We start from the raw sequence: 15889 nt of genomic DNA on the forward strand, positions 1-15889 counted from the left end.
GAACTTGTTTTATAGAAGGAATGGTTACAGACTTGGATTGGAATAAATGTTTAGGATTTATGTAAATTTTGTTACTACATGTATTTTTAAAGTCTGTCCTTCCACTAGACTAGACTAAACCTGAAAAAATTTTATTATCTTCTCAATGTTATTTCTCATTTGTGGCTACCCAGTTCTTTACTCTGGGAAGGAGAATAACTCTTACCAGAAATTTTTATAGTTAATTCTAGCATTAGGACATAACTTCCAGAACAGTGCTTTGTCAGTCATCAAGCTCTGCCAAAGAAATGTCAGAGATAAAAATATTCTAAATATTATATTTGTCTGCTTGGCAGTCATCTGCATTGTGTGAAAAAATTGAGGGAAATTTCATATTCCAGATCAGCAGCAATATAGTCTGAAACAGAAGAAAGCAGACTTTTATCTTTAAGATTGGAAAACTTAGTTTGATATAAATGTAAAAAAAGTTTTAAATGATTTAACACGTGTCTGTTTGATATTTTGCACAGACGTGTACTTGCACAGTTGAGGTTTGTATGGCGCAAAATCCTAATACTGTTTTGTGTGATTTCATCATAGCTAAAATAATCTACAAGCATATAATGACCTTCTTCAATCGGATTAGTATAACAGCAAATAAAAATTTCACTTTTTCAAAATTTGACTGACAGAATTCATAAAAAAACCTGAAATAATAACGGGAAGTACAGTACCAACTTCATTTAACTAATTTTTGGAAAATTTAGAAGTGTCTGAAGATGATGAATATATATATGTTTACGTTACGGAAAATGGATTATTTTAGCGATGATATTATTTGACTTATACCTTCACTTATCACCTATTAAATGCTCACTTAAATTGAAATTTTTCATCAATTAAAGCAGAAACCATGCTTACATTAACCATTTTTTTGCAAGTGGCTAATTCTGTATAGATTACAAAAGATTTAAATTTTTTTTTTATATAATACTGTTGAAGTCAGAAAATGGGAAAATTAAGGTATTTATTATAAAAGGTAAGTTGATAATTGTCTGATCTTTAAGTTGTGATTTTCTGGCTAACTTGGTGTTATCTTTGGGTTGATAACACCCAGTTTACCTATCAGACTTAAATACATACCTTTGTTTGTTAAAAATCTGTTATTATCAATCAGAACCCATTGATATGCAAGTTGGAGATTGTCTTCTGCAATGCACAAGATTATGAAACTGTAATATTCAATTAATTTTTAGAAGTAGGCACATAAAAGTTATACCCTTATTTCAATAATACTGAATTATGCCTTGGTAGCACACCTTAAAATTTGACAGCATAAAAGAACTTTTTTGACCTCTTGTTTAAGTTTTATGCTCCCCATACAAAACTTTAAATTAAGGAACTTATCACTGCACCTAACCTAACAGTTATACCATATAAATATTGAACAACCTATGGTGGAGGACCCAAGCAGAGCAGTTATTTCCTGATTTTAGTTTTATTAGTATATAAAGATGTATTGTCTTGTATAAATATTTTACAATAGTATTTTTTTTAAATCCACAGATTTTAGCAGTGCTTTTCCAGCTATTAAACTTCTAGCCTTTCATTGGCTTTATATTATACCTTTGTATTTTTTTCTGTTACACTTTTGAGGATTGCTAAATCTTTTTGTGTCACTGTTTCTCAATACAAATCATATATTGTCACGATTCTTTGTTTTTACATCTTCTGTTTGTTTTTCTTTATTTTTAAAAGTTTCTTCCAAGCTAAGGATTGTCAAATTTTGATATATTTTAGTTGAATGGAAAGATTTATTTATTTATAAATATATGACTTTAAATCAATAAGAAAAGAGAGCTACCAGGACAATTTGAAATTAATTTTTACCTCTTTAGTTTAATTTGCTGTATTCTGAATTGGTATTTTGTCATACACTAATAAACATAATGTTTTTAAATACTTTCAGATTTGGCTTGGATAGGTTTCAGATAGCACTGGCTACAGATAAACTAGCAGGAGGACCCTTTCAACATTTCTTAACAATGTAAGCATTGTACACATTACAAGTTCTTCTAAACTTTTATAGCCTTTAGATGATTTAAAGGTTGACATATGATATAGACAGTTTTGGATTGCTTCCTTTGTGTCATTTTTCAATTTTAGTCATTGGGAAAAAATATCATAATAATCCTTGGTAGAAGATGGTAAAATGTGTTATAATAAAGGGATCACAAGAGAAGTGTGTGGATTCATTATTATATTTTGGATACCAATATTTGTTGGTGTAGTGGGTACAGGTGAACTTCAAATTCAAATGTTCAAAGAACTACAAATTTTCTATAGGTCTTGTGTACATAGGGGCAAAACCATGAAATGAAATATCCACAAAAATGTAAGTTTTCCTCTATTCATGAAAATTGACACCCACGAAAATAATTAAATATGCAGTACAAGCTTTAAACCTAAACAAAATATTGCTAAAAAAATTCTGCAACATCAGTAATTTGTGTTATCTGGTGCTCTGAATAGTAAGATATCTGGTACGACATATTGTCACATCAAATTGACAAAGTTGTATGAAAAACTACCCAAGTTATACCTCTATCTTTTTGCAGGCAAGATAACAAACTGTTGTTGTCTATGTTGCTGTTCTGGCAAAGTGTAACAGAATATGGTGCTGCAGAAGAGAGGTCAGCTGACAGATTATTACGCATGTGTCATGCCTGGACTATTTACAATAATCACATAGCTCCTAACAGTTATCATTATATAGGTAAGTGTGAAAATCTGTTGACAAATTATGGATAAAAGGTTTGGTTGTGATTCAGTGTTTTGTCAAAGGTATATTTCTATTCTTGGTAGTACAACATTATACAAGAAAAAAAGTTTGAAGATTGATAGAGAGCAATCTTATAAGAGGGTGGTAAAGGGTTATTTTCATGCAACGTGTTTTGCCATTTTTATTTCACGTGCAGCCGTGAAAAAGGTTCGTTATTCACCGTGTTTTGTGAAATCGGGAAAAAGATCAACATGCAAGAAATTTTTAATTGTTCGTTCATCGTGAAATGGCAATATTATTTTGCGTTCTTCCGTGCAGATACCCTCCCTTTACGCCCCTCTTATAACACATATCTAAGAAAAATAGTCAATAACATTGCATAATGAAAAAAAACCCTAATTATGCAGACAACAGAAGTTTCAGCCAAAAAAGCATCACTTACAGATGGGCAAGCCCAAGTTTTTAGGGGAAAAATTTATGGCCTAGTGTTTCATATTGAACACTTCAAACACAATATGTCAGTGATATTACGTTTGAGTTATCTAATAAATGATTCTATTTACAGGTTTTTCTCCATCGGAGCAGGATGAAATTCACAAACAGTTACTTAACGCTACAGACTTTATAGAGGCTTCAGTTTTTAATAGTGCTAAACAATATGCCATGTCTAGATTACAACAGGCCTGGATCAGATATCTCAAAGAGGACCTTAAAGGATTCTTAGAGTAAGTTATTTAATTTAGTTAAATTGATTATGTGTTTAGAAATGTTTCCCCTTTTAATGCTTTCTCAAGTGAAAGAATTAAACTTTTTAATAAGGAATATTAGTTTCTCCAAAAATTATAAAACTGATCAACTGACATGTTTAAGAAGTGGATTATTTCCCTTACTTTAAAACTAATGCCAATATTACATTGAACTATTCTGAGTTGATCAATTTAAGTCTGAAAATCTATCGGTAATACCAAAATAAGGTATCATTTTCAGTGCTGATGTGTTAGCTCTAGGATTATCACCCCTCCAACAACAGATGTTTACTTGAATTTTTATTATCATTTTCAGTGCACATGTATAAGGATTGTATACCCCTAATATTCTTCAAACAGCCTATTTTAACTTTAAAATTTTGTATCTTTTCCAGTGCCCATGTGTTAGCTAGAGGGTTATCTCCCCCTCCTACAGCAGATGTGATAGAAATAACAGTATTAAATGACCAGTTAGTGATATCAAGACCTGACCCTTGGGTCAGAAGGTAATTGATAGTTATATGCATATTGCATGTTTTATATAATAATAATATTTTGCATGCAGTAGTTTCTTTCAGAGTCATTGTCTATCTTTTCAGCCCTATTACTCTACATATATAGCAGATATTTTAATTTCAAAATTTTATTTCTTTTCTACCATTACTGACCATGCAAGGGCTGTATAGCCAGTCAAGGTTATTAAAAACTTCCATGTATATATCTTTTCTACCTTAAGTGTATTTTGTTTAAACATTTTCTTCATTTGCTGATTTCATATATATAATTAAATGGAACAGATATAATATAATAAAAAAGACGAAATTGTGCACCTTTAACAAAACTTAAACGTATTATACTTTGGTAGTTTAACAAACTCATGCAAATGTATTTTAAAAATTATTTCTGTATGACACCCTAGAATTTAATTTTATCTGGCCTTGAAAAGATGAAGGCTAAAAGGATAAAAATAAACTTTTAATTATTTTACGGTTATACATTACAGCAGGAAGGATTCACCGTCAGTGTCAAACATTTTAAGCAGGTATAGGACAGTACCTGTATCACATGTGTTCTACCCCAACACAGCTTGTGTCTAATTGTTACCACTTACTAACTTACATGTGTACAGAGTCCATAGATAAATTCTTAAATAAAAGGATGAAATTAAGTCACTGTATTCTCAATTATTGTAGAAATTTTGATCATATTTAAAATTTAGACAACTTTGCCTACATTGAGAAATTATAAAAGCTTACTTCAGTAACATTCAGTTTTCAATAAAAGTATATAGCATTTATATTACTTTGAAATACATTCGAAAGTTCATATTACGATCCAATCCTGAAATGGGTAGAATTTTAGCTATGGACATAACAACTAACACATTAAATACAGTCATGATGCACATAATGATCCATACTCCTTATTTGGGAGAAGATCTGAAATTGTTATAATCGTTGTGTATTCAACAATGAGGATGAATATTAATGATAGAAAGCCTATGAAAAAAAATGTCTGTGGAACAGTTAACAATAAATAATAGTCACTTTATTGATAATCTTGACCAACACTTATAACACATTGATGCACTGATGTTGTTTCAGCTTTCACAACAACAAAATTTGTTTGCAACATTTTCCCCATGCCATTTTAACTAAAGTGTTTTGTTTTTGTATCGTTTGTCACTATTTTATTAACATCTGCATTAGCAGAAGTCACACAGTATTTCTATGCTTTAGCCATTGGAAGCTTTTTTCATTGATTTGTGTATGTTACCAACCAGAAACACTGTAAATTCATATTAATCAAATTCTTTTCCTTTAAATTTTCCTGCCAACCAACAAGCCAACGACCTTTTTAACTATAAATTAAACAATTATCAACCAAAAGGGGATCTTTTTATGGATATCCTAGGAGATATGAGGCTAAGTTTTAATGGATAGTTATGTAACGAATAGTTACTGAAAACAAGTTTCATCCTAAATAACTTATGATTAAACTATAAAATGCTAGTTCAGAAACAAAATCCAATGACAGTATTGAAAAACAAATTTTGAAACTTTTGCAATTAGTTTTTTTTTTTGGAAATTCAACCAGGGCATTTCTCAAATTAATAAAATGACTCAAAATTTTAATTTGTATTGTTCCACCTACAACTTATATCTCATTCATTCCATAAAAGGTAGCATTTATGATTTTATATTTAAAATCAGTTCCTTTTGAAATCCCTCGTCTTAAAATAATGTCTGAAATAACCTTGATATTTGGACCATGGTGCATTTAAAGCCTAAAGACTACATGTGTGAAACTTTAAATCATTGATGAAATAGCTCGATGAAGTATCAGATTAATAGTTGTTCAATCAGCGTTCAATCAGCGTAATTAAAGTGTATCATATTTCATTGTAAATAATTAAAACATCAATTTATTTAAAGTAATAAATTTAAGTTAATTTAACTAAATAGGTGCCCTATTTGTTTATTTAAAATAATGGATTTTGATTTATTCTAAATTTCAATATTTTATATTATAACAGGGTTCCTACTACTGAATCACAAAGAGCTAGACGTTTAAAAGATGCTTTTCAAGATGATATTGACTCAGAAAAGAGGGCAGAGCTTCGTATGTTAGCTAGACTACGAAGAAAAGACATGGAAAGAGAAAGACGAAAAGCAATTAGAAATGCATACAGGAGGGTTAGAGAGGCAAAGAAAAAGAAAGGCTCTGCTGAGGTATTGATTTACATAATTTTTAGGCCACTATATTTTTTTTTTATGGATTTGAGAGCACCTATTTTTGTACCGACAAAATGTGAATTAGAAAAAAATGTACCCTCAGCAAGTGTCAATTTCAACTGAATATTTGAAAGAAAAAGTTTTTCTATTAGATAACATATCTGATTTTGTTGTATCAACAAAGATGAAGGTACTGTGTTAAACTTAGTTTTGTTGACAAATGAAAGTGTCTTGTCTTAGCTTAGGCAATGTTTAGGAGCCAAAAGAATACTGTAAATTCAGAAAATTATTGTGTGCATTTATTATTGTGATTTTGTCATTTTAGACATAAATGCGATTTTGATTTTTATGATTTTGAGAAAAATCCTGTTAAATTCATATAAAATATATCAAAATGCGAGTTTAAATTATTGAATTTACAGTAATCTGTTTAAATTGTGATTGGTTAACTTTTATTAATGGGTTTTGTTGATATGAAATACTGATATGTTTTAGCAGAAAGAAGATGGAGAAGAGGAACTTGATGGAGACACAGAAAATAAAAGTCCAAAACCTCCACCTCCATTTTCTGAAATGGTGGACAATAGAAGGTATGGATACATTACATCAAAGTTTTTAATAATCCATGAATGTTATTAACACATAAAAGGTTATAAGAGATGTGTTTGATTTCAAAGTTTTCTAAAAAGGAAAATTCTTCATTTACAACTTGAATATCTGTTACTGAAACATTTTCTGAAAAAAAAAATCTTGTTTGATTTTGTTTTAATGTAAAGCACACCAATTTATTTAATTATGCAGTTGTGATCTCATCTGCCGGAAAGTAAGTATAAAGTTACATGCTCATTATGTTGTGACCTTTAAGAATATATCCCAAATTAAGGTTTAAAACCATATTTCTCAATACACTGAAAATGGAAATGTAATAGTAGAAGCAGAGCATTATGTCATCTGAGCACCCATTCTGGGTTTGACTGCAATCTTTAAAAATTCACTCGGTTTGTCTGTTTTCCTGCAAAAAGTTGATGGCTCTCTCTAAGCTCTTGAGATTCTTCTCCAAATTAAAAATATACATGATATAGCCAATAGTGCTGACAGTGGCATCAAACACAACAATCAATCAATCAATCTATAGAGAATAATACATGGCACAATCCGTATCATATGTCGTATTATCCCGAGACATCAATATCAGCCCAAGGGCCTTTAAGCCCGAGGGATAATATTGGTCGAGGGTGATACGGCATGTGATACGGATTTTGCCATGTATTATACGCTTTATCATATATTTCAACAGAAGAGTATTATATTATATGAACTGTTTTCTGATCCATAGATTAGCACTGGGTTACCTTCAGTTCTGCTTTTGTCTTGTTTCAAAGCCTTAAAATAACTGCTTATACAAAGCACCTGGGTTACCTTACCATTTGCCTGCTAATGTTTTAAAAATATTTTGTTTATTATTGTATTTATTTGAGTGTTTTGTAGTTTTTATAGTTGCATTTAGTGTGCCAAAAAATATGCAAACTTGATGTTCGTGACGTCACATACAATATGAAAACTTGACGTTCGTGACGTCACATTCAATATGAAAACTTGACGTTCGTGAAGTTGCATACCAAACAATGACGTCATTAAAAAAAATGAACTATTTTGAGGAAATTTTTTCTTAAACAAAAAAACCCAACAAAAACTTACTTTATGTAAAAAAAAAGATAAAAAAAAGGTATGCGATACGGGGTATGCGGTACGGGTTTAGCTATGCGATACGGGGTATGCGATACAGGGTAGGTGATACAGACTGGAAAAACAACCTTTATTAGATATACAAAATAGCTGTATTTTGTACTAAATATATGATAAATAAAACTATTTTATTATTGTTATTTCAGCATTATGAAAGCATTTAAGAAGCACTTACAAGAAGCAGATGACAAGGAGCGATTTTTTATGATACAGTTATTTCATGATGTGGAAAAATATTTAAGTTATGGTGGCAATAAAAGTGTGGCAAAGAAGAAAGATGCTCAGGCTACTTTAATTTATAAGTAAGTGGCAACTTTTTTATGAACATTTATCATAGTAAAATGAAATAAAATATATTATTACTCTAACATGTAGCAGTGTTTTTCTTCTTAGATTGGTACCGATAATTTCTCTCAATAAGCTGTGCTAGCTGAGTATTCCTTTAGCTCAATTGGTATAGCAAATTGATTCATAGTTAGTTCAGTGCTTATTCTGGTAGGAAACCAAATTGCAAGAATGTTGTCTGATAATTCTATGACATATTGACAACTGTGTAAAATGTTTTCATGAAAGTGATAAAGAAAATACTTTTGTAAAGCAATCAAAAAAAAATTGAGCTTAACAGTTGCTTCAATTAAAGGTTCCTCAAACTAACTTTTTAGCTCACCTGACCTGAAAGGTCAAGTGAGCTTTTCTCATCACTTGGCGTCCGTCGTCCTGCGTCCGTCGTCTGTCGTCCGTCGTCCGTCGTCCGTAAACTTTTACAAAAATCTTCTCCTCTGAAACTACTGAGTCAAATTTAACCAAACTTGGCCACAATCATCCTTGGGGTATCTAGTTTTAAAAATGTGTCCGGTGACCTGGCCATCCAACCAAGATGGCCGCCATGGCTAAAAATAGAACACAGGGGTAAAATGTATATTTTGGCTTATATCTTTGAAACCAAAACATTTAGAGCAAATCTGACATGGGGTAAAACTGTTGATCAGGTCAAGATCTATCTGCCCTGAAATTTTCAGACGAATTGGACAACTTGTTGTTGGGTTGCTGCCCCTGAATTGGTTATTTTAAGGAAATTTTGCAGTTTTTGGCTATTATCTTGAATACTATTATAGATAGAGATAAACTGTATATAGCAATAATGTTCAGCAAAGTAAGACCTACAAATAAGTCAACATGACCAAAATTGTCAGTCAACCCCTTAAGGAGTTATTGCCCTTTATAGTCAATTTTTAACAACTTTTCGTCATTTTTTGTAACTTGTACAAAAATCTTCTTCTCTGAAACTACATGGCCAAATTTAACCAAACTTGGCCACAATTATCATTGTGGTATATAGTTTAAAAAATGTGTCCGATGACCCCGCCTACCAAACAAAATGGCCGACATGGCTAAAATTAGAACATAGCGGTAAAATGCAGTTTTTGAATTATATCTTAGAAACTAAGACATTTAGGGCAAATCTTTCAAGATTTAAATGTCCATCAGAATAAGATCTTTCCCCTCACAAATTTTCAGATGAATCCGACAACTCGTTGTTGGGTTGCTGCCCTAAAATTGTTAATTTTAAGGAAATTTTGCAGTTTTTGGTTATTATCTTGAATACTATTATAGATAGAGATAAACTGTAAACAGCAATACTGTTCAGCAAAGTAAGATCTACAAATAAGTCAACATGATCAAAATTATTAGAGGACCCCTTTAGGAGTTATTGCCCTTTATAGTCAATATTGAACAACTTTTCGTCATTTTTGTAACTTGTACAAAAATCTTCCTTTCTGAAACTATGGGCCAAACTTAAACAAACTTGGCCACAATCATTACTAGGGTATCTATTTAAAAAAAGTGTCTAATGACCCCACCTACCAACCAAGATGACCGACATCAGTAAATACAGTAACAGGTGAGCGACACAGGCTCTTGAGAGCCTCTAGTTTATATTTGGAAAACTTTCATATGGTGAAATATTTATCAACAATTTGACCATGTACTTTTAAATGTTTTGTTTTGATAAAGGTATGATTACTTTTTGTCTAATTTTGTTTGAGTCAATTTACATTTCCCAAATCATTGCAGAACTTATGCAGATTCTCATGGGAAGAAGAAAATAACATTTAACGAGAAACTTCAGTCCAAGTTTTCAGAGAGACCAAAAACACCAACATTAAAAGAAATGCAACATTATATTCTACCAAAAATAGATGAAGTTTTTAAACCTTATATTCAAGTAAGTATACTATGGATAAAATATCACTGATTTGAATTGTAAGCTTGTTTAGCACTGATGACATGAAATTTCATTTACAAAGCAGTTTTTTTAAACCCTTTCACCGATTGCTTCCCAGACAGAAGCTACGCTGAGACGATGGCTTCCCTGGCTACTATTACTCAAGTGGGAGATCTTCATAATAAATGTCAATAAAAACTTGTTTGTAGTTGTGATAATTTTTCTTCATAAAATATTCAAGTTTTCAAATTTTCGGCATTATCTCGGTGAAATTCTCAAAATTCTGCTCTTTGACCCTAAATGTAATTTTTAACCCAAAACGGACAAATTTTGAAAATTTTAATGAGGCTGTACAAATTCCTCACACTAAACATTATGCATTCCAAGTGTTTTGTACATAAAACAACATTTTATGTTCAAAAAGTGTACTAGTTTGGCTTCAATTTTTAACCAGATTTTTGTGACAAAAATGTCGGTTATTGATTTGGGGATGTACAGCGGGCAGGTGGTCTTGAGGCAATCAAATGTTGTCCGTGCATTAACTCATGAACCATTCAACCAAAGCTTTTAAAATTTAAATATGTTGTTACTTTCAACTTAATGAAGGTCAAGTTCAATAATGGTGATTTTGACTTTTACTGTTCAGGAGTTATGATCCTGGAAAGATTGAAAAATGGAGTTTCCAGTCGTATCCGTGCATTTATGCATGAATTGTTCTACCAAAGCTTCCCAAATTTTAATATGTTGTTACCAATGACAAAATGGAGGTCAAGTTCAATAATGACAATTTTGACTTTTACGGTTCAGAAGTTATGGTTCTTGAAAGATTGAAAATGGAGTTTCCAGTTGTGTCTGTGCACTTAGGCATGAACTGTTCTACCAAAGCTTCCCAAATTTTAATATATTGTTAATGATGACAAAATGGAGGTCAAGTTCAATAATGACGATTTTGACTTTTACCCTTCAGGAGTTATGGTTCTTGAAAGATTGAAAAATGGTGTTTCCAGTCGTGGTCGTGTATTTTCTCATAAGCCATTCAAACAAAGCTTTTGAAATTTTATATGTTGTTACTGATGACAAAATAGAGGTCAAGTTCAATAATGACGAATTTGACTGTTACCGTTCAGGAGTTATAGTTCTTGAAAGATCGTAAAATGGCGTTTCCATTCACTTTGTTGCATTTACTAATGAACCATTCAATCTAAGCTTTTCAAATTTTAATATGTTGATACTGACTACAAAATGGAGGTCAAATTTGATATTGACGATTTTCACTTTCAGCATTCATCAGTTATGGTTCTTGTGATATTGCCAGGACACAAATAAATGTTAATAAATCCGGTTTGCTGTCGTTGTGACAGCCTCTTGTTCCATATTCTTTCCAAAAAAAATGTTCCTTCATTTCAATTTCTCGTAAATTCCATAATTTCCTCTGATTTTGACACGGTTTTCAACAAAGGGAAGCCCCATGTTTACACTTTCATCCGGGTATTCATCAGAGAAACATAACTCATGTTTGCACTGTGTTGAGCAGGAAATATAAAAGAGGTATTGCGATCCCTGTAAAATGGAACCCATCGGCGAAAGGGTTAATATAAATTGAGATATTTTTGGACAGTTTCTTCAAGGGTAAATGGATTTGTCTGGTTAAGAATGGGCTATCCCATTTAAACAGTGAAGTCTATTGTGAAAATAGGTATATTTCCTAGCTGGAAATGGAATATCCCAATGATAAAATTGAAGTCCATTGTGAAAATAGGTATATAACCTAGCTGGAAATGGAATACCCCTCAAAACAGTTGAGCCCATTTTAAATTATAGCTAAAAATATGCAATCTTAAAGGAACTGAACAGTTTTTCAAATGTTTAACTTATCATTATCATAGGTGAGTAACTTTCAGTACTGACTTGGTGCTTATGTAACCTTTCCAGATTTATGTTCACTATCTTGAGTGATATTTCAAATGAGTACTCATATAGCAGGTTGTCTCTTAAATTCAGTTTAGTGTTCACTCAAGATTTAATATATGTATAGCTGAAGCGAGTAGATGTAACTCATCATAAGTAATAAAGAATACCATGTACCGATTTGATAACTACTAAGTAAAGGAATATTCCATGATATAAGGGGGTGGAAATGGGATGTAAAAAAGAAGTCTGTGAATTTGTATAAGGCTTAGGAACAACCAAAAATTGACAAAATGATTAATAACTTATATGGACAATGTGTTTTGAGAAATTGGGACTTGAAAGGATCCATATTATTGCAATGTACATGTGTACTGCAATAATATTTTATTTAGGAGATAATCCACCAGCTATGGTAGCAGACTGGTCCATTTTTAAAAGGTAATTTTGGATTTTAGATGGTATATACCAAGTCAGTCCAGTCCATTATTCAGAACAGACTGTTTTCAAAACAAATTAAACTTACTTGGAATGGTATAGCCTTTTTATGGCCTAGTCCTTTTATATGATTCGTTGTATTATTAAAGTCAGTTACTGGTTTTACAGTCAACTGTTTAAATTTTTTAGGAACTGTTAACTTAGTGCTCATTTAACATAAAGTATTTTGAGCTTATTAAAGACTTCTACTGAGGACATATGATAAAGATAGGTCACTGATTAAATGTAGGAAAGATAATTCCTTAGACGGATTGACTAAAAATAAATTAAAGATTTCCCTTTAAACAGTCTGTTGAATGCATTGTTGCAGATTACATATGTGAAAGGGGAAGTTATCAAAAGGGAATTAAATTTTGTTGTAACCCATTAAAACAGTGCAAGCCAGTTTAAATCACACTGAATCAGTTTAAATCACTCTGAACCAGTCTTAATTCCCTTTATATACACTAAATGTAGTCTTATTGCAAATTAACTAAAGACTTTGAACCAAGTCAAGTAGTCTTGCTTTTGTTAAACATACAATGAGGAATCTGAAAATGTTTCCTATCAAATTTTTCATCTTCATGCCAACATCCAAAATGGCTGTAATTTATTGGAATATTTGCATAATGCATCTCGCCTAATCCAAAGGTTAGGTATTGTGATAAACAAAAAAAAATAAGTGAAGAGATCTGGAAATTTCCTTTAGAAGCCAATTATTTTGAAAAAGACACATAAGAGACTACAACGTAAAAGTCATACCAGAAATGTCACAAGGCATAGTATTATCACATGCAGCGCTATATAAAAGAATGAAATATGTCTTTCAGGATAAAGCAGCAGAAAATGGTATGGAGCCAAGAGAATTTCTAAACTTATCTCAAGCAGAATTGTCACTTAGACTGGATACTAACCTAGCTGTGCCTAATTGGAAGAAAGGGAGAAAAGGAAAGGTAAGAACCAGTTCATATCATATGTCATGCCATTGCTGTTTTATAAGCACATGTTTGAAGCTGTTTTATTTTGGTTTGTTTTATAATTTATTATTGTGTTAATTTATAATCTTAGTTTATATTAGGATATTGTTATAGTCACAAGATTTTTTTTATTATTTTGTTTTCAGAAAGTCTTAAAATTACTATGGAAAACTGAAGTTAACAGCAATACCAAATATCTTCTTGGTAATTTTAAGGACAAGTAAATAAAGTAAAATGTTGTGCAGAAAAAATACTGTGCAGTCAAAAGTAAAAAAAATATCTATGAAATATCACATGTATTTTTTTTATATGCATGTGCATGGTTTTTTTTCACTGTTTTGAATGTGGTCCTTGTGAACAAAAATGTGAGTTTTGATTAATTGATTTCTTATTGAAGCATGATGAAATTGAGGAGTTTTTAAATTATCCATCCTCAAATTTCAATAAGGTGAAGTATAAATTTATACATGACTTTGTAGACAGATGGAGGTTTTTTATTTGTATTTTAGTTTAGCACTTTTTTAAAAGTTGTTCATAAAGAAAACTACTTACCAGGAGGGGAAAAGTATGTTTTTAATGTCAAAATTTCTGTTTGGAAATAACTTTTAGGAAAGTGCAATTGGGAATTGTGTTTATATTTACATAACTTGTAAAGTACTTGTCTTTTTTCAGGTGATATGTATTTATAAATAGCAAAATAACTTATTGAAAATATTTTTTTTTATTTCATTTCTGTGAATTATTTTTTATTTTTTTTTGTTTTGTATTGTACTGTTATTATTTATATTGTGAGCGACATTGATGAGTCTTATGTAGACAAAACGCACTTCTGGCGTATTAAATTATAATCCTGGGACCTTTGATAACTATTTATGTTAAATTCAAGGTCTATTTTTGGATTAATATGAATTAATTTTTAAATTAAAAAAGTTATTTGAACTATAGAAAGAAATTTGAAGTTTGAGAGGGAAAAAAAATAAAAGTGAAAGGATTTTTTTTTACATGTTACTTTTCTCTAATACATGTATATTTTATCACTTAGTAAAAAATCTGAATTTGAAATAAAAAATATTTACAGACTAAATAATTTAAACTGAACCTTATATGAAAATGTCAAATAATCAACATGTTAGAAATATCTCGATCTGTGTTTTAATAACAGACAGAGGAAAATGAGGAAAGTGCAGATAAAGATAAATCCCCTGAGGTACCCTCAGACAAGCCTCCTGATGGGAAGGCCCCTAAAGACTGGAAATTTGTGCAAAGAATGAGAGTGCCTCAGGATAAACCATGTATGACTGTTGATATGTATACTCATGGCGAATTACAAAAAATGGGTGGTCGTAAAGTTAGATTTGCTAAGGAAGCACAAGTAAAAGCTGAGGAATCAGAGGACGATATATGGGGCGAGGTAACATGGAGTGGCATGGGATATCTTAACATTGTAACATACATGTGGCATGCTCTAAGTGGTGCTCCTAACTTGAAGAGTTATATGGTATCTCAACAGTAACTTTGTTGACTTGCAGTATGAGCTGAGCTAGGCTCTTCTTTGCTGCCTATAAATGTCTAATATTTAACAGACGTTGGGTGTGATTTCAGTGGTATTCCAAACTTTTTAAAGTAACAGTAACATAATGTGCTTAATTGAAGTCATTACTATTCTCTTACATGCCTTAGAGTATATATGGTTTTGGACAATGATGTTCTGTTACTAGTGCTAGTATTGGGCATAAAATCTATGTCAGTACACTGAGCAAAGGGAATGGGCCTTCAAAATATGGGATAAATGATAAAAATAAGACATTTCTGTAGGTATTGTTGAATAATGAAAACATCATGCAAAATTACTTGAAAATGCCTGAGCAGGCACAATGAACTTTTTCATTTAGGGAAGCAGGGTGCTATAGATCCAGTTTTCCCATAAAACCTGTAACAGATGTAAAAACAATGTATAATTATTTTTTTGGAGGAAAATGATATGAATCAAACATTTGGACATACCTCAGGGCTTGGTAATTTTTTACTGTTGATTTTTGAGAGCTGAATATGATAATAGTTTAAAATTGTACAGCATGTTTATTTTGATGTTTTTAATATATTATATGTATAACACAAAGTGAGTGTCATTTACAAGACAGATTAACATAGAACTAATGCTAACCAAAAGAAAACATAGTCTTATCAGGGCCTTTTATAGCTGACTATGCGGTATGGGCTTTCCTCATTGTTGAAGGCTGTACAGTGACCTATAGTTGTTAATGTTTGTGTCATTTTGGTCTTTTGTCTCATTGGGAATCATACCACATCTT

The 15889-nt window shown here is 31.2% G+C and overlaps 1 protein-coding gene across 3 annotated transcripts in view; it reads left to right on the forward strand.

Annotated features, from left to right (window-relative positions):
* The window catches only part of LOC134711377 (uncharacterized), a 50506-nt gene that overhangs the window by 19544 nt on the left and 15073 nt on the right, over positions 1-15889 (forward strand). For 2 of the 3 annotated variants that reach the window (XM_063571936.1, XM_063571937.1), the window contains exons 12-22: positions 510-530; positions 1949-2026; positions 2598-2755; positions 3327-3486; positions 3903-4013; positions 4511-4549; positions 6044-6239; positions 6738-6832; positions 8135-8290; positions 10065-10215; positions 13431-13553. In XM_063571936.1, the coding sequence (XP_063428006.1) occupies positions 510-530; positions 1949-2026; positions 2598-2755; positions 3327-3486; positions 3903-4013; positions 4511-4549; positions 6044-6239; positions 6738-6832; positions 8135-8290; positions 10065-10215; positions 13431-13553 (1288 nt within the window). Of the gene's footprint in view, positions 1-509; positions 531-1948; positions 2027-2597; positions 2756-3326; positions 3487-3902; positions 4014-4510; positions 4550-6043; positions 6240-6737; positions 6833-8134; positions 8291-10064; positions 10216-13430; positions 13554-14739; positions 14989-15889 lie in introns of all 3 variants that reach the window. The other variant, XM_063571935.1, reaches the window with a different exon arrangement.

Source organism: Mytilus trossulus, chromosome 3 (assembly GCF_036588685.1).
Source record: "Mytilus trossulus isolate FHL-02 chromosome 3, PNRI_Mtr1.1.1.hap1, whole genome shotgun sequence".
Classification (NCBI taxonomy): domain Eukaryota; kingdom Metazoa; phylum Mollusca; class Bivalvia; order Mytilida; family Mytilidae; genus Mytilus; species Mytilus trossulus.